General features: G+C 43.3%; 1 protein-coding gene across 1 annotated transcript in view; it reads left to right on the top strand.

Moving 5' to 3' along the window:
• The window catches only part of NDST1 (N-deacetylase and N-sulfotransferase 1), a 114,553-nt gene that overhangs the window by 14,993 nt on the left and 75,906 nt on the right, over positions 1-23,654 (top strand). Inside the window, exon 3 of the mRNA XM_073649805.1 lies at positions 21,129-21,930. Coding sequence (XP_073505906.1) covers positions 21,418-21,930 — 513 coding nt within the window. The 5' untranslated portion in view covers positions 21,129-21,417. The remainder of the gene's footprint in view (positions 1-21,128; positions 21,931-23,654) is intronic.

Here is a 23,654-nt window from a genome sequence, read left to right as displayed (position 1 = left end):
CTCTAAGATTAGGTAGCAAGAACCTGTTGACAGATTCCCTTAAAACCTTGATCGTGGGATAGGATTAATAATGTCCAACACGTACAGGTGCATGGTTTGTTTAAAGGGCCCCCATACACATTGAATAGGTGTCGATCGAACATTCGGCTGACAGCTATCTCTCCCGACTACCCCAGAACAAAAGGATTAACAGTGGGAATTCCAATGTGCCAATCCATCTCCCCCAACATCATTTGTCAAGAGGAGTCCAGGAACATTAGTCTGACACTAAATATATTGGGCAGGTTTAGCCAACTTGTGTATTCGAGGTCTCCCATGCAACTGGCTAGTCAACCCCTGATGTTGCCCTGAAAGAGTTATTTCTTTTTTGATACGTTTTTTTTTGTCTAAGATTCTAATCGGAAGCAATGCAATCGCTCCATCTTAGTCATTTTTAATAACAAAATGACTAAATACCTGTGTATGTAATTCATGGTGAGACTAATGTTCCTATATTGAAACACTATTGGACCGCGTAGGGGATCGTGGTTATAGGAGTGGACACCTTAATTGATAATGTATCTTGCAGTCTCTGCGAGGGAACAGGACATGATGTCTCCTAATGCGTGATGTGGCTGATGCCAAAATCGCTTTCAGATACACAACGGACAAGTACACACTGTAACGCTAGGTAAATTAGAGTATAAAGTAACAGATGCAAAAGTGGTAACCCTTCACTTAGCGGAGAATCTGGTCGATGGAGTTTTTGTTTGGAATTGTCATAGGGTTGTCACTGAGATTCCTTAAAGGGGTTGTCCAGGCATACTGACCCACCAGATTTGACAACAGGTAAACTGTTTTGACACCCAGCCAGGTGGAAGAGTCTGATTCTAATTATTGGGACTCTCCATGGCCAACAGACCAGGTGGGAGGGTATGCTAGGACAACCACTTATTTCATTAATTTAAAAAGGATCTCTCTTTAAATTAATGAAGCTCTCATGACATGTCTGAATTAGTACAGTCTTACTTATGTTCCCTACGATATTAGCAATCCTCGAACATCTTTTCTTATAACCCTTCATTGTACCGTTCCTCTGTTATTATCCAGGAAATGTATGTCTAAATTGACAACAGGGGGTTACCATTCCCTTTCAAAAGGGTGTGTCCCTACACCCGTCATCACCTATTGGTTAGCGTTACGCACTGGAAGGATCTAAGGGGTAAAGTTTCTCCTTAGAACCCGGTGAGAAGCCTCTCATACAACCAAATCAGATCTCATGATATGTACTGAGGAAGGGCAACACCCCGAAACACGTGTTTGCATATTAAGATTGTGGATTGGCTTTCATCCTAAATCATGTGTCAAGGCTCTTTAAATGTTCGATAAAGACTTTTAGAATTTCTACTTCCAATAGGTGGCACTAGAGATCAAGTCCTCTTCTTCTCTGAAGACACAATTTGCCTGTGAAGGGACACACCCCTAACTGGTAACAGCACTGATTGGTTAGTGTTACCCTGTGGAAGGACACATCCCTAACTGGTAACAGCACTGATTGGTTAGTGTTACCCTGTGGAAGGACACATCCCTAACTGGTAACAGCACTGATTGGTTAGTGTTACCCTGTGGAAGGACACACCCCTAACTGGTAACAGCGCTGATTGGTTAGTGTTACCCTGTGGAAGGACACACCTCTAACTGGTAACAGCGCTGATTGGTTAGTGTTACCCTGTGGAAGGACACACCCCTAACTGGTAACAGCGCTGATTGGTTAGTGTTACCCTGTGGAAGGACACACCCCTAACTGGTAACAGCGCTGATTGGTTAGTGTTACCCTGTGGAAGGACACACCCCTAACTGGTAACAGCACTGATTGGTTAGTGTTACCCTGTGGAAGGACACACCCCTAACTGGTAACAGCGCTGATTGGTTAGTGTTACCCTGTGGAAGGTCACACCCCTAACTGGTAACAGCACTGATTGGTTAGTGTTACCCTGTGGAAGGACACACCTCTAACTGGTAATAGCACTGATTGGTTAGTGTTAACCTGTGGAAAGACATACCCCTAACTGGTAACAGCACTGATTGGTTAGTGTTACCCTGTGGAAGGACACACCCCTAACTGGTAACAGCACTGATTGGTTAGTGTTACCCTGTGGAAGGACTCACCTCTAACTGGTAACAGCACTGATTGGTTAGTGTTACCCTGTGGAAGGACACACCCCTAACTGGTAACAGCACTGATTGGTTAGTGTTACCCTGTGGAAGGACACACCCCTAACTGGTAACAGCACTGATTGGTTAGTGTTAACCTGTGGAAGGACACACCTCTAACTGGTAACAGCACTGATTGGTTAGTGTTACCCTGTGGAAGGACACACCCCTAACTGGTAACAGCACTGATTGGTTAGTGTTACCCTGTGGAAGGACACACCCCTAACTGGTACTGCCCAGTTGTCAATTTATTCTATGAGAAATAACTGAGGAAGAGTTCTGAGAAAAATTCCTCCCTGATACAATAATTGTCAAAATAAACATGTTGGGGAGCAGAGTGGTCCCCTTTAAGGCCATATTGACCCATGAGATTTTTTGGTCAGTGTTTCATCGGTATATGCAAGCTAAAATTAGGAGTGGAACCTGGAGGAAGTAAAAGAATAAATTAAACATACACACAGGTTCTTAATTTGGTTCGGCTTCCAAATACTGATGAAATACTGATAGGTGAATAAGGCTAAAGTTGTGATTGTTAGTGAGTGACCACACTGAGGCCTATGATATGGTCCGCAATTTCCGGACTGACCATGGGTCTCTTAACCCAAACTCTACAGCCCCATAGACATATGAGGTTGTTGAGTTTGGTTAAGGACACCTGAAGTGATGGTCCATACTTGGCGGATGTCTGAATATGACCTCAGTGTCCATGCTGCTGTGAGCACCTGGATAATTAGTTGATCGTTGGTAGTAGTATTGGGGGCACCTTCTAGCTACACAACCTTTCACTACCAAATATCGAACTTTTAAATGCAATGCTAGCTTACATTATATAGATTCAGATCTAGTACTGGTGGGGGAGATAACTCTTCTGCTGCCTAGACGGCTTTCAAAAGCGTAAAATGCAAAGTGGTCTATTCTTGGCATTATCGTTTCCGATGGCTGATTGGCAACTGGTACTCCGCTCAGACACATAACTATTGACTTTCCAGAGTCTGAAATCTCTATCCGTCATTCCAAAATATTACCGACGATATCTACTCTATAGGTTTAGATCTGTATTTTCCTGATTTCCGAGGCATAAGTTCACACATTTTGGTTCAGGCTTGGTTAATTGACAGGGAACACAGATTTCACTGTATCCATCTTCCCAGTCTAGGAGTCGCTCGGCAGCGGTATAACTGTCCAGAAATTACAGGCACCCAACCGTGTGTCTTCTTTGTGATAAGACATGTGGAGAAAAAAAAAAACTCATCTTGTGGACGCCTGCTGTGTGATAACAAAAATAATCAGCTTTAGGCATTGTTACTCGAGCATCGGCAGCCCGGAACTAATTGCTGAAGGATCACTGTAGCGTTTGATGGATTTGAGTGCAATAAATGCCTTCAATTTTGCTTGAAAATATAAGACGGTGGGGGACGGGTACTGTAATGATGTGCTTGGTAATGGCCGTGGAACTTAGAGAGTTAAAATTCAACACCCTCCCCAGAGCCGAGACCAGACAGACAGAAATTGTGAGAAAATCTACAATGCTGTTTATTTTACCCTGCAAAAATTACTTTCCATGAATCTATGAAAGTGATGACTAGGGGATAGTTTTCACAGCAAAGTGCGATGATGGAATAAAGCAACGTTAAGATAGTCTCTATACGTCTGACCCATCCTTTAGAAGAATGATGACTTTTTCTTAAAGGAACCCAGGACCACCGTGATGCATGTGGTGCCCATCTGAGACACTTTGGGATTATTTATTGAAAGCTGACAACCTGGATTTTGGAATCGACTTTAGGTTCTTGGGGTCCTGCATTATCTTGAAAGAAAGCCAGGGGACCCACCATTAAATTTTTGGATTATGGAAGGAAGTGATCAAAAAAGGAAGAAAAGATAGCTGTTTGTGATTCTACTTGCCCGATCCTGGAAATCCATTCTTGTATGTTATAAAAAAGTTGTCCCTCATTCATAAGAATCAACCACCTTGGCATCAGGAGCCATTTTCTCAAACTGGTTGAAATGGCCAAATATTTTTGGGAACTTAACAATATGTAATCCCTCTATTCTGTTCTATATTTAAAGCCTATTTGTCATTTCACACGTAGTATAGTCTTACTGCTCTTATGCCCCAAAATATGTTAAAACTGTTTTTGGTCGACATATTATTATTATTATTATTAATGGCCCTCAGCTCGATCTCGAGCCATGGCGACTTGATGGATGATTGATCTTTAGGAAGATCAATCTTGTGCAAGTCTAGATAGGGTCTTCTCTGCTGTTTTCTTGATAGTATCAAGCCATCGGGTTGCTGGTCTTCCTCTTCGCCTTCAGCGACCTAATGGCAGACACACTTTTTTTTTCTTCAAAAGGAATAGTGTGATGTAGGCTTGTAAGTTCCGATTGAATTATAGCCTAGTTACTCCTGTAAAGCTAGGGTTGACAAATGACTGTAGGTTTTAGGAGCCAATTAGTCCAACCTTGCAGTCAGACAATAAGAACTTCAATGGAGGAAAGAAGGAAAAAGGTTCCAAAAATCCGGTCACCAGGAGCAAAGCTGTAAGCATAATGTATCCCGGAGATTGCACATCCCTGCTGAATAGATTGAGACAGGAATATGTTCCCAGCAGTGAGAAAATCTAGAATAATTCTACCATAGAAATGTGTCTTACAAGTTGGAGGAACAGTCCTGTCGATGGTGACGATCCATGAGGTTTCGAGCAATGTTCGGTTCAGTTTTTTTCTGTTACTAGAAATTGTCTGTTAGGTTAAATGGCCCATAGGGGAACCCTCTCTCAATACTATACTTTCTTGTATCCCATAATATACATTTTTAGGGGTCTTTACCTTTTTAGACTGAAGGCCCCCATACATATTAGATAAGTCTGCTAAACCCAACTGGCACACTAGTAATGGGTGGTTCACAAACGATCTGGTACAAATAACTGCCGTGAATAATAGGAGCCAGAACCCCCCAAAAATTCTGAATGGCTCTCACTGGGGGTAAAATGACGGTATTTGGTGGCCGAAACCCCACACACCTGTTTTAAACCCTACCCATACAGTGATTTAATTGGTTGGCTGCAGGTAGACAAGGTTTCGGCTGCGGATGGGCAGGGTTTCAGGTACATTAATTTCATCTTAAACTTGTGTTCACCTGGGTTGAACACATATTTGATAGGAATCCAAATGAGGCGACTCTTTTTGGTGAGCGGAGCCAAGTGATCCAAATCGTCAAACCGAGCCAGACTGCCCATCACTATGGCACACTATGATGTGTATGGGGGCTCCCGACTCCACCGGGGCAGATAGGGAAAGAAGGGTTGGATACTTGAAATGTCCACGCCCAAACCTATTGTTTTTAGGGGAGATAAGCCACCCCCAGATGTCACACAAGTATGTCCGTTGTTAGCCTACTTGTTGTGCTGATTGCCCGGGCGCTGCTAGTCAAGAGTATTGCAATGGCTGCCACATCTGTAGCCCCATTCTTAAGGCACACAGTCCAAGGTCCATTCGAAGACGCCAGGCCTTTCTGAAAATATTCCTTGATGTTAGGGCATACTAAGAAAAATATATGCCAGTACATTATTGTTAAAAAAAAAAATACAAATCACGCTATGAGACTAAAGCAATAAAAAGGAAAATAAAATTATAAAAAAATCAAACATTTTTTAATACTTTATAAAAAAAAAAATCCTAAACATAAATCCACATTTGGAATTTTTATAACCTGAAGAATAAATGTCTATAATATATTATAATTTTTGCAAAAAAAAAATATAAAATGCTGAAGCTTCTGTAACAAAAAAAAATAATGTATATAAAGAAAAAGTCATTTTGCAAAAAAAAAGACAGCAATGCCTCATGCAGCCACTTTGAATAGCAGAGATTACACTTAGCCTGTGGGTCACTATGCATGTCTTGCAGAGGCTGTGCTCCTGCAAGTACATTCCTGCGCTGCCAAGGACGGCTGACACGTCTCTTGCCCTGGGCTACTGAACTAAATATCTCTGGAATAACTCATTCATATAGAACATTTTTCCATTCATTAATTTTCAAGGTGCTTCAAATTGTGCTGCAAGGCACTGAACGCCAATCGCAGACCGTGCCCAGCCAGGCTGTGTGATTTAGCAGATCTCCGACATCTATTGATATCATTAGTTGTTTGCACTGTTACTATAGAGACACATAGGTCTACATATAAACTGTAGGCTTACAACGGTAGGATATTTTTTAAGAAAGGCTAATTGCAAGTTGCTTAATCTCTTATTTTGTACGTTTTTCGAGACACAAAAACGTTTGGCTGCAAAAGTAACATGCCCTTTAAGCTTGTCCAGGGATATACTCTAACAAATCCATGAATTCCTGTCAAACTCAAACACATAGTGTTATGATCTGCAACAAATGCTAAGGAAAGAAGGGGAAAGCTATCCCTACAGTAAGACTGAGCTGAATCCCTACGATGTAGCGGGCTGCCTGTTCCTTGCGAACAGACCCGCCTAAGTCCTCGGCTAGTCTGAACGAAGACCTAATGCATAAAGGATAGGGGTCCCTAAAAGAACTAAGGACTGGAACAAAAAATGGGACACCTCCTGAGCAGAGAAAGTTGTTGCAGAATTAGAATTAGAGGTCCCAGAAGGACCAAGCGAACTGACAGAGAAAGGCACAGAAGCACCTGGCTAGAGAAACAGTCAAACACTGAAGTCCAGCACAGCCAGAAGGGCGGAGCTGGAATATAAAGGCAGATGGTCACGTGACCACAAAACACAAGATGGAAAAAACAAACAGGAGGGTTCTAACAGTACCCCCTTTTTTATGAGGATCCTCCAGATCCTCCAGGCCCAGGCCTATCCGGAAACCTCCTGTGGAAAGCTTTAACAAGCCTAGGAGCAGAGACATCATCCGTCCTTACCCAGGAGTTATCTTCGGGACCGAAACCCTTCCAGCAGACGAGATACTGTAATCTCCCTCTATGCCATCTAGAATTCAAGATACGAGAAATTTCATATTCTCCGTCTTCCACCACAGGAGGAACTGAGACAGTGGCGTCCCTATCTGATACATCAGTCTTTTTCAACAAGGAAACATGAAACACAGGATTAATCTTCCAGGAAGTAGGGACATCCAACCTAACCGCAGACGGGTTAACAACCTGAAGCACTTTAAATGGACCCACAAACTTAGGACCCAGTTTTTTAGAGGGAATCCTCAACCGCAGGTTCTTCGAGGACAACCAAACCATGTCACCCACAGTAAACAAAACCTCCTTACAACACTGAAGTCCAGCACAGCCAAAAGGGCGGCGCTGGAATATAAAGGCAGATGGTCACGTGACCGCAAAACACAAGATGGAAAAAACAAACAGGAGGGTTCTAACACATAGAGGGCCAAAATTAAAAATTTGTACAAAGTCGCGAGCCAACAAGTATACAGTATAATGGGCCCCACATAGTCCTCCATACAGTTTAATATGCCCCACATAGTCCTCCATACAGAATAATGGGCCCCACATAGTCCTCCATACGGTATAATGGACCCACATAGTCCTCCATACAGTATCATGGGCCCCACATAGTCCTCCATACGGTATAATAGGCCCCACATAGTCCTCCTTACAGAATAATGGGCCACAAATAGTCCTCCATAGAGTATAATGGGCCCCACATGGTCCTCCATACAGTATAATGGGCAAACACATAGTCCTCCATACAGTATAATGGGCCCCACATAGTCCTCCATACAGAATAATGAGCCCCACATAGTCCTCCATACAGAATAATGGGCCCTACATAGTGCTCCATACAGTATAATGGGTCCCACATAATCCTCCATACAGTATAATGGGCACCACATAGTCCTCCATACAGTATAATGGTCCCCACATAGTCCTCCATACAGTATAATGAGCCTCACATAGTCCTCCATACAGAATAATGGGCCCCACATAGTCCTCCATACAGAATAATGGGCCCCAGATAGTCCTCCATACAGAATAATGGGCCCACATAGTCCTCCATACAGTATAATGGCTCCACACAGTCCTCCATACAGAATAATGGGCCCCACATAGTCCTCCATACAGTATAATGGGCCCCACATAGTTCTCCATACAGTATAATGGGCCCCCCATTGTCCTCCATACAGAATAATGGGCCCCACATAGTCTTCCATACAGAATAATGGGCCCCACATTGTCCTCCATACAGGATAATGAGCCCCACATAGTCCTTCTTACAGAATAATGGGCCCCACATAGTCCTCCATGCAGGATAATGGGCCCCACATAGACCTTCTTACAGAATAATGGGCCCCACATAGTCCTCCATACAGAATAATGGCCCCACATAGTCCTCCATACAGTATAATGGGCCCCACATAGTCCTCCATACAGAATAATGGGCCCCACATAGACCTTCTTACAGAATAATGGGCCCCACATAGTCCTCCATACAGAATAATGGCCCCACATAGTCCTCCATACAGTATAATGGGCCCCACATAGTCCTCCATACAGAATAATGGGCCCCACATAGTCCTCCATACAGTATAATGGCCCCACATAGTCTTCCATACAGAATAATGGCCCCACATAGTCCTCCATACAGAATAATGGGCCCCACATAGTCCTCCATGCTGGATAATGGGCCCCACATAGTCCTCCATGCAGGATAATGGGCCCCACATAGACCTTCTTACAGAATAATGGGCCCCACATAGTCCTCCATACAGAATAATGGGCCTCACATAGTCCTCCATACAGTATAATGGCCCCACATAGTCTTCCATACAGAATAATGGCCCCACATAGTCCTCCATGCAGGATAATGGGCCCCACATAGTCCTCCATGCAGGATAATGGGCCCCACATAGTCCTTCTTACAGAATAATGGGCCCCACATAGTCCTCCATACAGAATAATGGACCCCACATAGTCCTCCATACAGAATAATGGGCCCCACATAGTCCTCCATACTGAATAATGGGCCCCACATAGTCTTCCATACAGAATAATGGGCCCCACATAGTCCTCCATGCAGGATAATGGGCCCCACATAGTCCTCCATACGGAATAATGGGCCCCACATAGTCCTCCATACAGAATAATGGCACCACATAGTCCTCCATGCAGGATAATGGGCCCCCATAGTCCTCCATGCAGGATAATGGGCACCACATAGTCCTCCATGCTGGATAATGGGCACCACATAGTCCTCCATGCAGGATAATGGGCCCCACATAGTCCTTCTTACAGAATAATGGGCCCCACATATTCCTCCATACAGAATAATGGCCCCACATAGTCCTCCATACAGTATAATGGGCCCCACATAGTCCTCCATACAGTATAATGGGCCCCACATAGTCCTCCATACTGAATAATGGGCCCCACATAGTCCTCCATGCAGGATAATGGGCCCCACATAGTCCTCCATGCAGGATAATGGGCCCCACATAGTCCTTCTTACAGAATAATGGGCCCCCACATAGTCCTCCATACAGAATAATGGCCCCACATAGTCCTCCATACAGTATAATGGGCCCCACATAGTCCTCCATACAGAATAATGGGCCCCACATAGTCCTCCATACAGTATAATGGCCCCACATAGTCTTCCATACAGAATAATGGCCCCACATAGTCCTCCATACAGGATAATGGGCCCCACATAGTCCTCCATGCAGGATAATGGGCCCCACATAGTCCTCCATACAGAATAATGGGCCCCACATAGTCCTTCTTACAGAATAATGGGCCCCACATAGTCCTCCATACAGAATAATGGGCCCCACATAGTCCTCCATACAGAATAATGGGCCCCACATAGTCCTCCATACAGAATAATGGGCCCCACATAGTTCTCCATACAGTATAATGGGCACCACATAATCCTCCATACAGAATAATGGCCCCCATAGTCCTCCATACAGTATAATGTGCCCCACATAGTCCTCCATACAGAATAATGGGCCCCACATAGTCCTCCATACAGAATAATGGGCCCCACATAGTCCTCCATACAGTATAATGGCCCCACATAGTCTTCCATACAGAATAATGGCCCCACATAGTCCTCCATACAGGATAATGGGCCCCACATAGTCCTCCATGCAGGATAATGGGCCCCACATAGTCCTCCATACAGAATAATGGGCCCCACATAGTCCTTCTTACAGAATAATGGGCCCCACATAGTCCTCCATACAGAATAATGGGCCCCACATAGTCCTCCATACAGAATAATGGGCCCCACATAGTCCTCCATACAGAATAATGGGCCCCACATAGTTCTCCATACAGTATAATGGGCACCACATAATCCTCCATACAGAATAATGGCCCCCATAGTCCTCCATACAGTATAATGTGCCCCACATAGTCCTCCATACAGAATAATGGGCCCCACATAGTCCTCCATGCAGTATAATGGCCCCACATAGTCCACCATACAGAATAATGGCCCCACATAGTCCTCCGTACAGTATAATGGGCTCCACATAATCCTCCATACAGAATAATGGCCCCCATAGTCCTCCATACAGTATAATGTGCCCCACATAGTCCTCCATACAGAATAATGGGCCCCACATAGTCCTCCATGCAGTATAATGGCCCCACATAGTCCACCATACAGAATAATGGCCCCACATAGTCCTCCGTACAGTATAATGGCCCCACATAATCCTCCATACAGAATAATGGCCCCCATAGTCCTCCATACAGTATAATGTGCCCCACATAGTCCTCCATACAGAATAATGGGCCCCACATAGTCCTCCATGCAGTATAATGGCCCCACATAGTCCACCATACAGAATAATGGCCCCACATAGTCCTCCGTACAGTATAATGGCCCCACATAATCCTCCATACAGAATAATGGCCCCACATAGGGGTGGTGGTTCTGGTGTCGCGAGCCAAATATAACCACCCTGCGGGCCAGATTTGGCCCACGGGACCGAGTTGGACATATATGATCTAAAGGGTCATTCCCAAAATTTGTATGTTATCTAGTTACCTAATCATAGGATAACTTACTGGTTGCTGGGGGGTCTGACCCTAAGCAGTACCGAGAGCAGGGATCTGAAACCTAGGAATCCAGCTCTGCAGAACCCCATCTTGAGTGGAGCAGAGGTGCACATGCTCGACCTCCAATCCATTCTCTGTCGATGAGACTGCCAGAAACAGCCAAGCGTTCTCGAGTCGACCATGTGCTCTTTCGCTCTATTCCAGAAGAGGCTCTGCAGAACCCAGTTCTCGAGTTTATGGGGGTCCCATTGGTCAGACTCTTAGTGAGCATTAAAATGAGTTACAATTTTGGGAACAACCCTTTAAAGAGCTATTCATATTTTTAGAGGTTGGTTATTCACCTTGGTTAACCTTTTTTATTAGATCTTAGGACCCTCAGCAACGAGTTGTAATCTGTTAGGGAAACCAATTCTAGTGCAGATTACACTATTTCCAGTGCCGTTATGTCGACAGAGCAACTCTTTCTCTTCCGCTTTGCTCTGTCGATGTGGCGTCACTGCCAATGTTATGCTGATTGACAACCGGCTCCCCACTGCTCTGTTGACGTGAGGTCAAAAGAAGAAGGTGGAATCACCAGCAAAGATCAGAGGCGGTCAAAACAGGCAGGTAGTTAGCAACTGCCTACATGTAAATTCTTAGGCCTTACAGGAAGAAATAAGCAAAGTTTCGGATAATCCTTTTAACTCTAGCCCTAATATATCTATAGCTTAGGGTTTAAACGTAATATATAGAAAAAATAATCGGTTATCAGTATGTTTGTGTACCTAGGATTGTTTTGGTCCATGTTATCTGATCTGCACCAGACACCTTCAAGTACATCTGAAGGAGACCTGGAATGTCAGCGTCTGTCACCTATGAAGTGTAGGGCTCCAGTACAGGAACTCTCCACTTATCTCTGGACTCCATTGTTCTTTATGTGTAGACATCCTGTTCTGAGGAGTCTTCTGATAAGATAGGCCTTGTATGCCTTGTCTACACCATTTATAGTGACCTCAATGAGCCAGAGCAGAGAGAATGGCAGAATGGCCACCAACGGTCCAGACCGGCACGGATTTTAGACCACGGCTTCTTCATCAAAGTGTTATATGTTGACTTTGCAAAGGGACCACCACCGTGGTCTAATGATGCCCCACTTTTCATAACTGAATATACTGTTGCTTTTCCGGGGCGAGATCGCATATGGAAAATCTTTACAGATTATAGTACCGGTACAGTGGATGGGATTTTACAAAATCTCATCCATACCTTACTGCAAAAATTCCCTCTGCGCTGGAAATTGACCTGCGAAGAAGTTGGTTTATGCTATGGATTGTTGCTTTATGCTATGAACAAAACTTGGAGAATTTTTACCTTTTCCCTCCTGCGGACTTCTCACAGCTTGTAAAATGCACTAAATTTCGCCCTTAAATCTCTATTATTGTTGTTGAAAGGAAGTGTCACTTTCCAATTTTTCACCAGTTTTCTGCTCACGAAATGAATAATTCCCTACAACCAGTCAACCTGACATTGTTCATTATTATGTGCCATGTTGGCCAATACAGAGGTCACTAAATTATAGTAGTGAATTTGCTTAAAGGGTTATTCACAAAAGGCCAAGTGCACACCACCGTATTTTCCGTCCAAGTGCGATCCGACAAAACATGGGATCGAACTCGGACTAATGTTAGACTGTGGGGCCGTGCACATGTTAGATTTTTTTCCCTGGACCAAGCCAGTCCGAGGAAAAAATCTCATCATGTCTGCGTTTCATCCAATTATAGGATCGCACTAGATCATGCAAGTCAATGAGTGCGTGGAAATGATCGGATTGCGCTTGGATGTCGTCTTAGTCCAGCCTGATTTCCGAGCACTGACACAATGGAGAAGATGGAGACATTTTGTTCTCCATCTTCTCTTCAGTGTGGTCCGATTCTCTGGTATGCCGACACTCTGATCAAACTTTGATCAGAGTGTCATTTGCATAATCGGCCCGATTCTCTTGGATGAGAGCATCTATGACCATCTGAACCTAGCCAAAAAGTTAGTTATTCCCTAACCTTATGATTGGGAATATCTTACTGATTTCTGGCAGTTTGACTGCGGGTATCCCCTCAGTAATCCCCGAGAATGGGGCTTTGGAATGCCAAGAATGGGTTCTGTAGAGTCCCTGTCTCTGAGTGCGCATATTCAGCCCAATTCATTGTCTATGGGACTGATGTAGAAAGCCGAGTACAGCAGTGTCTATGGCACCCTCATAGACAGTGAATGGAGTCGAGTTCGAACATACGCACCTATGCTCAATTCAAGCCAAGATTGCGGTGGGTCGGACCCCCAGCAATCAATATGCTATCCTCTACCCTATGGATGAGTGTTATCTTAGTATTTTGGTACTATCCCTCTAACTCTGTCTGGGCCTCATGAACTCTGACTCGGAGGTCTACTTGTTGCCTATAGCAACCATTCCAACTCTAACTTTCGTTTTCATAATTCCATTGGAAAATGAACCTCGGCCTTTGGTTGCTAGGGGCAACAAGACCACTTTTTCTTTTATATGGTTTTTATACTCAAAGAAAAAGACATTTTAAGAATGTATTAGAATTGATATGCCATTAATGTTGTGTAGGGCCTAATGTAATTGTTTAGGTGACATACCACAAAGACCATGGCTATAAATCCTGCAGTAGCGTGCTCCTCCAGCTGCCCGCTCTCCACCGGGGCCATGTCACAGGAGTTTTCTTGTTCCCTGCAGTCATGGATTCCTTATTTGTGTGGATAGTTACAACATGTAATTCCATATTGCCGTAGGCGCAGTTTTTCCAGTCAGTAATGGAGCATAGTAGAGAGGCTCGTATGTACATGTCCGTACTGGCTTTGATGGTCAGTGTCTTGCTACTAACTAAACTCTTGTTAGGATGACATTAGGCCCGGCGCTAAAGCATACCAGATCATCTGTAAAACACGGCGGAGGCAGTGTGATGGCTTGGGCATGCATGTCTGCCAGTGGCACTGGGTCACTAGTGTTTATTGATGATGTGACACAGGACAGAAGCAGCCGAATGAATTCTGATGTATTCAGAGCCATACTGTGTGCTCCGATCCAGCCAAATGCAGCCAAACTGATTGGTCGTCGTTTCATACTACAGATGGACAATGACCCAAAACATAAAGCCAAAGCAACCCAGGAGTTTATTAAAGCAAAGAAGTGGAATATTCTTGAATGGCCAAGTCAGTCACCTGATCTCAATCCAATTGAGCATGCATTTCACTTGTTAAAGACTAAACTTCAGACAGAAAGGCCCACAAACAAACAGCAACTGAAAACCACCGCAGTGAAGGCCTGGCAGAGCATCAAAAAGGAGGAAACACAGCGTCTGGTGATGTCCATGAGTTCAAGACTTCAGGCAGTCATTGCCAACAAAGGGTTTTCAACCAAGTACTAGAAATGAACATTTTATTTACAATTATTTAATCTGTCCAATTACTTTTGGTCCCTTTAAAAACAGGGTGCCACATGTTAAGGAGCTGAAACGCCTAAACCCTTCATCCAATTTTAATGTGGATACCCTCAAATGAAAGCTGAAAGTCTGAACTTCAACTGCATCTGAATTGTTTTGTTTAAAATTCATTGTGGTAATGTCTAGAACCAAAATTAGAAAAATATTGTCTCTGCCCAAATATATGTGGACCTAACTGTATAAACTGTATATACAGTATATATATATATATATATATATATATATATATATATATATATATATATATATATATATATATATACATATTCACGGACTGGCATAATGGAGAGGCGGGAAGGAATTTAGTTTTTTTCTCCACCTCTGAGAAAAACTGATGCCACTGTGATCAAACCACTCTGATCAGAATAACCAGACTGACATGTGTACCTACCCTTTTGCAGAATATTTTGGAGGATCTCCTTCCCCTTACCCCTATACAAATGCCAATCTAAGATTTTAATTATCAGGATGATTTATTAATTATTTCTCTTTATTTCTGAAAGCAGTCTCTTGCTAGAAGGGTAAAGTGTTGTTCTGACCTGCTTCCGTCTCATGTGTAAATTGTGTAATGATGGTATTTTGCAGCCTTCCATTCTGTGCTAGAAAAAGCAGCCCCGAGAGGCTAATTACCTGTGTCACCCTCTCGTCTGCTGGAGACGGGTACAATTGGGCATTCTTTTTTTTTTGTTGCCTTCTGTCAATCGGTAATGGATGGTTTAATAATTCCGCTCTCCTCTCTATCCATTACGTGCGGCTGTTTTTTTTTTTTGTGCAAGGGTAAAAAATAGAAATCCGAGCTGGTGTTGCTATCTTCAGCCTCTCCCTCGACTGCTTGTTGCAGGATCACTGCGTTGGCAGAGCCGTGTGTGGGATTTCGTTAGGGTAGACGCGCTCGGTGGGACAGGATTAGGGTGCACTATGGCGCTGTCTTTGCAGAATGCTAATTTCGTAAGTAGAGTAACTGAAAGCTGTAGGGCAGAACGCGCGTTAGGCATGTGGCTATCTGGGAAGCATATATGGTGGCCTTCTAGAAATGCTTTGGGGAGACTTGGCCCAACGACTCAGCAGTGAAAGATTAGATCTCGGAGAAGCACCTGTCAAGGTGTTGAGACGTAGCAAGAAGTATCTAGTTGGCTTCTCCCCAGAGGGAACATGACCTAGATAGTCTTTCTCTCTCCTCGCCTGTCACTGGGCAGGTTTGATTCATGTGGAGGACCGGGAGGCAGAAAGGAGAAAAATTGTTTTGGGAGTTTAGAATGCAAATGAGGCTGGAGTAATGAGGGCTTAGGAATTCCTGCCGGGCAGCATTGTGTATGTGCTCCATGCCTAATCTAAAACTGAAAGGGTGTTTGTAAATGAGGAGAGGTGATATGATGGAACCATTGAAATCTATCAGGGATAATATAGGGCTAAAAAGGAATTATGCTAATTTTTTTTATTTTTTTATAGAAAGCGACAGTGTATCAGGCATTGCTGAGTATTTAGCGCTCATGCCGGGCTCCTCCGCCCTGGGGCTTACGGTCTTATTTGGTGTTTGGTGGAAGTTTGTTGAGGAATTACAACATGTACTCCGAAGTGAAACTTTCTACATAAAGTGACCTATTGTTTTAACTTGGGTTTTTGCTTTTAAATTTATTTTTATTTATTTTTTTTAATTTTCAAGCGTGTTTCTTTTATTTCTTCATTTTTACTTACTATATTAAGAAAATAATCAGGTATCTTTCATTTTTTGCGCTTCCTGTTCTGTACAAATGAGTTTTCGTCAATCTGATTGTCATCACAGACAAGATTACAATGACAGGTAACGTCACAATAGGTGATATAACAGCTCACCACCTCCGTCTTTCCTCACAATGAAAGATAACACCTCTATATACAGTAGATTACACTGTCACATCCACCATTCCCAATAGGTGATGTGACAGCTCACCTCCTCCCCCTCCCTGTAAAATCAAAGGTAGCACTTTTATACACAGTAGAAAGCACAGGATCTATCATTTACAATAGGTGATGTCACAGCTCACCTCCTCTCCATCCCTTTATAATGAAAGGTATCACCTTTATACACAGTAGGAAGCATAGGATCTACCATTTACAATAGGTGATGTCACAGCTGACCTCCTCTCGCTCCCTTTATAATGAAGGGTAGCACCTTTATACACAGTAGAAAGCACAGGATCTACCATTTACAATAGGTGATGTCACAGATTACCTCCCTGCACATTGACAAGTCACACCTCTATATACAGCAAACACAGTATCCACTATTTACAATATGTGATGTCACAGCTCACTTCTTCCCCTCCCTGCACAATGACAAGTCACACCTCGATATACAGTAGATAACACAGGATCGACCATATAAATAAGTGATGTCAGAGCTCACCTCCTCCTCCTGTACAATGACTGATAACAACTCTCTATACAGTAGATAATACACTGCCATTACAACCATTACAATGGATGTCACAGGTCACCTCCTCTTCCCTGTCCAATGGCAGATAGCACCTTTATATACAGTAGATAACACAGGATCTACCATTTACAATAAATGATGTCACAGCACACCTCCTCGCCTCCCTGCACAATGACAATTAACCTCTATATATAGTAGATAGCATAAGATCCAACATTTAAAATAGGTGATGTCACAGCTCACCCCACCCCTTTCTTTTACCTTTGCCCTACAGAACAGGAAGTATGAGGTCAGTATTAGGTCTAGTGGCCAGGATGAAAACTGCAAGCATTATATATATATATATATATATATATATATATATATATATATATACATAAATATATATACAGTACAGACCAAAAGTTTGGACACACCTTCTCATTTAAAGATTTTTCTGTATTTTCATGACTTTGAAAATTGTACATTCACACTGAAGGCATCAAAACTATGAATTAACACATGTGGAATTATATACTTAACAAAAAAGTGTGAAACAACTGAAAATATGTCTTATATTCTAGGTTCTTAACAGTAGCCACCTTTTGCTTTGATGACTGCTTTGCACACTCTTGGCATTCTCTTGATGAGCTTCAAGAGGTAGTCACCGGTAGTCTTCCAACAATCTTGAAGGAGTTCCCAGAGATGCTTAGCACTTGTTGGCCCTTTTGCCTTCACTCTGCGGTCCAGCTAACCCCAAACCATCTCGATTGGGTTCAGGTCTGGTGACTGTGGAGGCCAGGTCATCTGGCGTAGCACCCCATCACTCTCCTTCTTAGTCAAATAGCCCTTACACAGCCTGGAGGTGTGTTTGGGGTCATTGTCCTGTTGAAAGATAAATGATGGTCCAACTAAACGCAAACCGGATGGAATAGCATGCCGCTGCAAGATGCTGTGGTAGCCATGCTGGTTCAGTATGCCTTCAATTTTTAATAAATCCCCAACAGTGTCACCAGCAAAGCACCCCCACACCATCACACCTCCTCCATGCTTCACGGTGGGAACCAGGCATGTAGAGTCCATCCGTTCACCTTTTCTGCGTCGCACAAAGACACGGTGGTTGGAACCAAAGATCTCAAATTTGGACTCATCAGACCAAAGCACAGATTTCCACTGGTCTAATGTCCATTCCTTGTGTTCTTTAGCCCAAACAAGTCTCTTCTGCTTGTTCCCTGTCCTTAGCAGTGGTTTCCTAGCAGCTATTTTACCATGAAGGCCTGCTGCACAAAGTCTCCTCTTAACAGTTGTTGTAGAGATGTATCTGCTGCTAGAACTCTATGTGGCATTGACCTGGTCTCTAATCTGAGCTGCTGTTAACCTGCGATTTCTGAGGCTGGTGACTCGGATAAACTTATCCTCAGAAGCAGAGATGACTCTTGGTCTTCCTTTCCTGGGGTGGTCCTCATGTGAGCCAGTTTCTTTGTAGCGCTTGATGGTTTTTGCAACTGCACTTGGGGACACTTTCAAAGTTTGCCCAATTTTTCGGACTGACTGACCTTCATTTCTTAAAGTAATGATGGCCACTCGTTTTTCTTTACTTAGCTGCTTTTTTCTTGCCATAATACAAATTCTAACAGTCTATTCAGTAGGACTATCAGCTGTGTATCCACCTGACCTCTGCACAACACAACTGATGGTCCCAACCCCATTTATAAGGCAAGAAATCCCACTTATTAAACCTGACAGGGCACACCTGTGAAGTGAAGACCATTTCCAGTGACTACCTCTTGAAGATCATCAAGAGAATGCCAAGAGTGTGCAAAGCAGTCATCGAAGCAAAAGGTGGCTACTTTGAAGAACCTAGAATATAAGACATATTTTCAGTTGTTTCACACTTTTTTGTTAAGTATATAATTCCACATGTGTTCATTCATAGTTTTGATGCCTTCAGTGTGAATGTACAATTTTCATAGCCATGAAAATACAGAAAAATCTTTAAATGAGGTGTGTCCAAACTTTTGGTCTGTACTGTATATATATATATATATATATATATATATATTGTGATGTTGCAAATAATAAAAAAGATTCTCAAGCATTTAAAAAAAAAAAGAATATACTGTATATATTTCATATATCTTGTGAATATGATTGCAGCATGCATGCTGAGAGTTGTAGTTTCACTGAAGATGGTGAGCCGCAGGAAATTGAAGCATTGGGTGGCACGACATACAAGTTTTATACATGCAGCCTAATTGCTCTGACACTAATTTATAGTAATAAATGGCCGCTCAGCTCTGGCAGTAATAACCCTGCGGGCAGTATATGAGCGTTGGTTCTGAAATTTCATTCATTAGTGTCAGTCCTGGAACATTTTAATGTCATGAATTGCCTGGTCTGATATTATCTTGAGGATAAATGCAAGACGGACTAAAGCTATTCTACTGAAGTGTGTGCCGGCTCACGTTGATAGAGACATAATGAAGTCCATCGGCAGATGTGGTGAGATGTCAATTAGATTGGTACGGCTCGAGAGAGAGTGTAGAACCTGGCAAAACTCAGGTCAACCTGGACATACGGTGGGATTATGACTATGGGCCTAGGTGGACATCAATTATCGGCAGTAAACATTGTTTGACGAGCCCAGGGGTCATAAAGAGTTTGACACCCTACCAACCACATGGCGCATGATCTTAAAGCTGGTCCTACACATGAGATAGCGGTCAGCAGACAATCATCTCTTGACTGCCCCGTACACATGGGTGCATGTGTTTTCAGCTGGTAGAGAGGAGGGCGTTTGCTGCCGGACATTTCTGGCCAGGATTCCAACTGCTTGAACCTTCTCTCCCCCCAACTTCGGGGGACAGACATTTGTACATATCAGATGGTCTCGACAAAATCAGCATGTTCTTCATGAGTATGGAGGTCTTAAGTCTGGCCATACACATTACATAGCCATCTTTTGGATCTAAGCTATCTCTCCTGACCCCATACACATGCACGCTCCACTTGACTGAGCATGCATGTGTTCTCCCGATAAAGATTCTGGCCACAGCTCATCTCCCCAAAGGATATGGAAGTTGAAGTCCAACTATGTGATTTTGATCCCTACCATCAGTGGAGAGTCGGAAGGTCCTCATACACATTAGACAGTCAGCCAGTCCTGATGAAATTGGCCAAAAAAAAAGGATATCTTCCACACCAATCCCAAACTGCTGTCCTTTTGACACACCCAGATCCCCTGACGGTCTTTACTTCCTTCCTGCTCAACAAAGGGACATGTTGCTACCTGCAGTCAATTGCATGTAGAGGATGGTCAACACTGCGGCCAGTGATTGGCTCGGCAGTCATTTCCTGTTTGTCAGAAGAGATCGGGAAGTAAAGACCACAAGAGGACCCAGGAAAAAGTTGTAACGGGAGCCACGGGGTATCAGTGAGTTAAGTATTGCTTCTTTTTTATCAAGTGGGCCGGCTACAGGTATACCAGTAATGGCGTCTTCCGATTTATGGACCAGTATGTAAGATAGATCTGAGCATGCGTTACGAATGACACATGCCATAATATATGTAAAAATGACCATCCTAAGCAGAAAGCATGCTTCCTTCCAAAATTTTAATTGTCCAGCCCCCTAAGGACTGTCTTTTATGAGGTCCCTTTGTTCCCTAAGTCCAGAATTGGATTGCAGTAGAAGGAGGGAGAACCTAGTGGCACCATTTCTTGTAAGCAGCAGCTCCAGCTTTCTATGGATTTGATCTTACCAGTGATGAGAACTGTCTATTTCATGTTGTATGTTTCCCCCCCGGTTCCTATGTTTTTTTTATTATTTAACAGTCTAAGGATTCACTGATGTTATGTGTTGCAACCGTTTTCATGTGCATGAGAAGAGATATGAGCAGAGGAGTGTCTTTCAAGATTTCGGTGTTGCTCACTATAGATGTTTGATCTACTGCTAAAGTTATTACTTGACTGAACTCTTGAGAAGTTCTAGGACCTACCTTTTGAAGTTGATAACTTTGATGTTTTCTTTTACAGCCAATGAATTCCATCAATATCCTGCGCCATTGCAATCCTGATTCCACAAATGATGAATGACAGCCAGTTACACCTAAGCCTCCCTCCGGCACACCATCTCTCCAACATTGCCGGAGAATCCTACAATAAACCAGCCTTACGTACCCGATTCATCATAGGGTTGGACTTCCGATGGACATGCCATGGTGACATGAACAGAATGAGTTAAGGGTACTTTCTACATAACCAAGGTGTGTGGGCTTGTGTTAGTGAGCGCTTGTACCGCTCTTCCTGGGAAGGTGCAAGGACCATGAGCTTGTCCCTGAAGTCTCGAAGATTTGGGAGGCCAGTAAGCCCACAACTAGTTCTCTTACTTCTGTTTGCCTTCTGTCTTTTGAGTGTCTTCATCTCAGCCTACTATCTCTATGGATGGAAAAGGGGACTGGAGCCTTCGGGTGGTGAGGCGCAATCCCTTGACTGTGACGATCCCAAAATTAGCCCTTCACGTCTACTCCCTGTGAAAACCATGAGATCAATGGATACTTCTAGAACGGACCCGCTGGTGCTAGTCTTTGTGGAAAGCCTATACTCTCAACTTGGGCAGGAAATAGTGGCTATTTTGGAGTCAAGCCGCTTTAAGTATCGGACCGAGATAGCTCCAGGCAAGGGTGACATGCCTACTCTTACCGATAAAGATAGGGGGCGATTTGCACTAATTGTGTATGAAAATATCCTAAAATATGTTAACCTGGATGCGTGGAACCGAGAATTACTGGACAAGTACTGTGTGGAGTATGGTGTTGGCATCATAGGCTTCTTCAAGGTAAGGTGGTCCTGGACTTCTGTGTTTCCAAGTCTCTTCTTCATCTAGAGCATACATGTCAAACTCTGACCCATGGGCCAAATCTGGCTTGCAGGGTGATTATATTTGGCCCGCGACACCAGAACCACCACCCCTATATGGGGCCATTATTCTGTATGGAGGGCTATGTGGGGCCCATTATACTGTATAATGGTTGGCCCGCGTCTTTGTCCAAGTTTTTTATTTTGGCCCTCTGTGTGTTTCAGTTTGACATCCCTGAAGTAGAGAAACTAGTTTTAAACTTCATCCAGTGGTAGCACGATAATGTCCGACAGTTGTAGGATTGATGCCCTGAAATTCCCCAGTCTTTGGAATTCTGGTTTCTCAAAGCTTGGTTGTGTTCCTCTTTTGTGGTCAACCCATTCGTTCTTTCTTTTATTCCCGGGCCCAAGACACAACTTATTTAGTCCAGTTGAGTGGCCTTAATCCTCTGACAAAGCTGTAAAAGGGACATTGTTCTTCGACCGGGGTCTTGCTCTGGACAACCCCTTTCAACTTCTGTTTTTCCATTCATTAAGTTTCCCTTCCTCTCCTTCCCAGTCTACTAGACAACACATGGCCTTTAAGTCCTATTTCTCCTCTATGGGTGGGGTATTATCTAAATTTTTTTACCCACTTGCCCCAAAATCCAGCACATATATGTGACGGGTGTAAATCACAGAGGTAGATGAGGATTTGATATACTCTATAATTTTCTGCTTTAATGTAATGTTTTGTATGATGTAGTGACCTTGAGTAGTACCATATCTTGCACGCCGGTTATGCCCAGCGCTGGGTTTGGAATGCATTAGCGTTGAGCTATTCACCACTCCCCAGCAGCTGAGATCCCATCTGCACTATACACTGATGCATTGCAATGTAGATTGTTTACTCTTTGTATCATTCACTACGTTTCTGACAATGCCCTACAGCCATAAAATCCTCCGGAGGATCCCTTGTTAAAGGGATTAGACAGGTTTAAAAAAATAAGATCCCCTGTTCAGGATTTTCATCACTAATGGTGCATTTAGACTAGTTAACTTGGGGTAATTTTATAACCAACCACCCCTCCCATGTGCGCACAGATCAATAGTTAATACGATATTTCTGTGCGTACATATTGTCATTGTTCTTGGCAGCACATGTCCTGTTAACACAGGCTGGTGTGCTGTCGAGAACGATAATTTTTAAGCTAGTCAAAAAATTATTTCACCTGATGAACGAGCATCTTCCTTCCCATGTGCGCACAGAACAATAGTTAATACGATATTTCTGTGCGTACATATTGTCATTGTTCTCGGCAGCACATGTCCTGTTAACACTGGCTGGTGTGCTGTCGAGAACGATAATTTTTAAGCTAGTCAAAAAATTATTTCGCCCGATGAACGAGCATCTTCCTTCCCATGTGCGCACAGAACAATAGTTAATACGATCGTTCTGTGCGCACATATTGTCATTGTTCTCGGCAGCACATGTCCTGTTAACACAGGCTGGTGTGCTGTGGAGAACGATAATTTTTAAGCTAGTCAAAAAATTATTTCACCCTATGAACGAACATCTTTCTTTCTCTGGAGGACCTGTACTATTCTCCTTTACACAGACATTTCATTCACATGAATAAACACTCTGTAATACTTAATTTCTCCTGTGGAGGTGCTGCAGGAAAACGAAATAATTACTGACAAGTTTCCCCAACTTTTTGTGAT

The sequence above is a fragment of the Phyllobates terribilis genome, unplaced genomic scaffold (genome assembly GCF_046119375.1).
Source record: "Phyllobates terribilis strain yellow unplaced genomic scaffold, ASM4611937v1 Scaffold_10__3_contigs__length_209671492, whole genome shotgun sequence".
Classification (NCBI taxonomy): domain Eukaryota; kingdom Metazoa; phylum Chordata; class Amphibia; order Anura; family Dendrobatidae; genus Phyllobates; species Phyllobates terribilis.
This window is presented reverse-complemented; position numbering and strand designations above follow the sequence as displayed.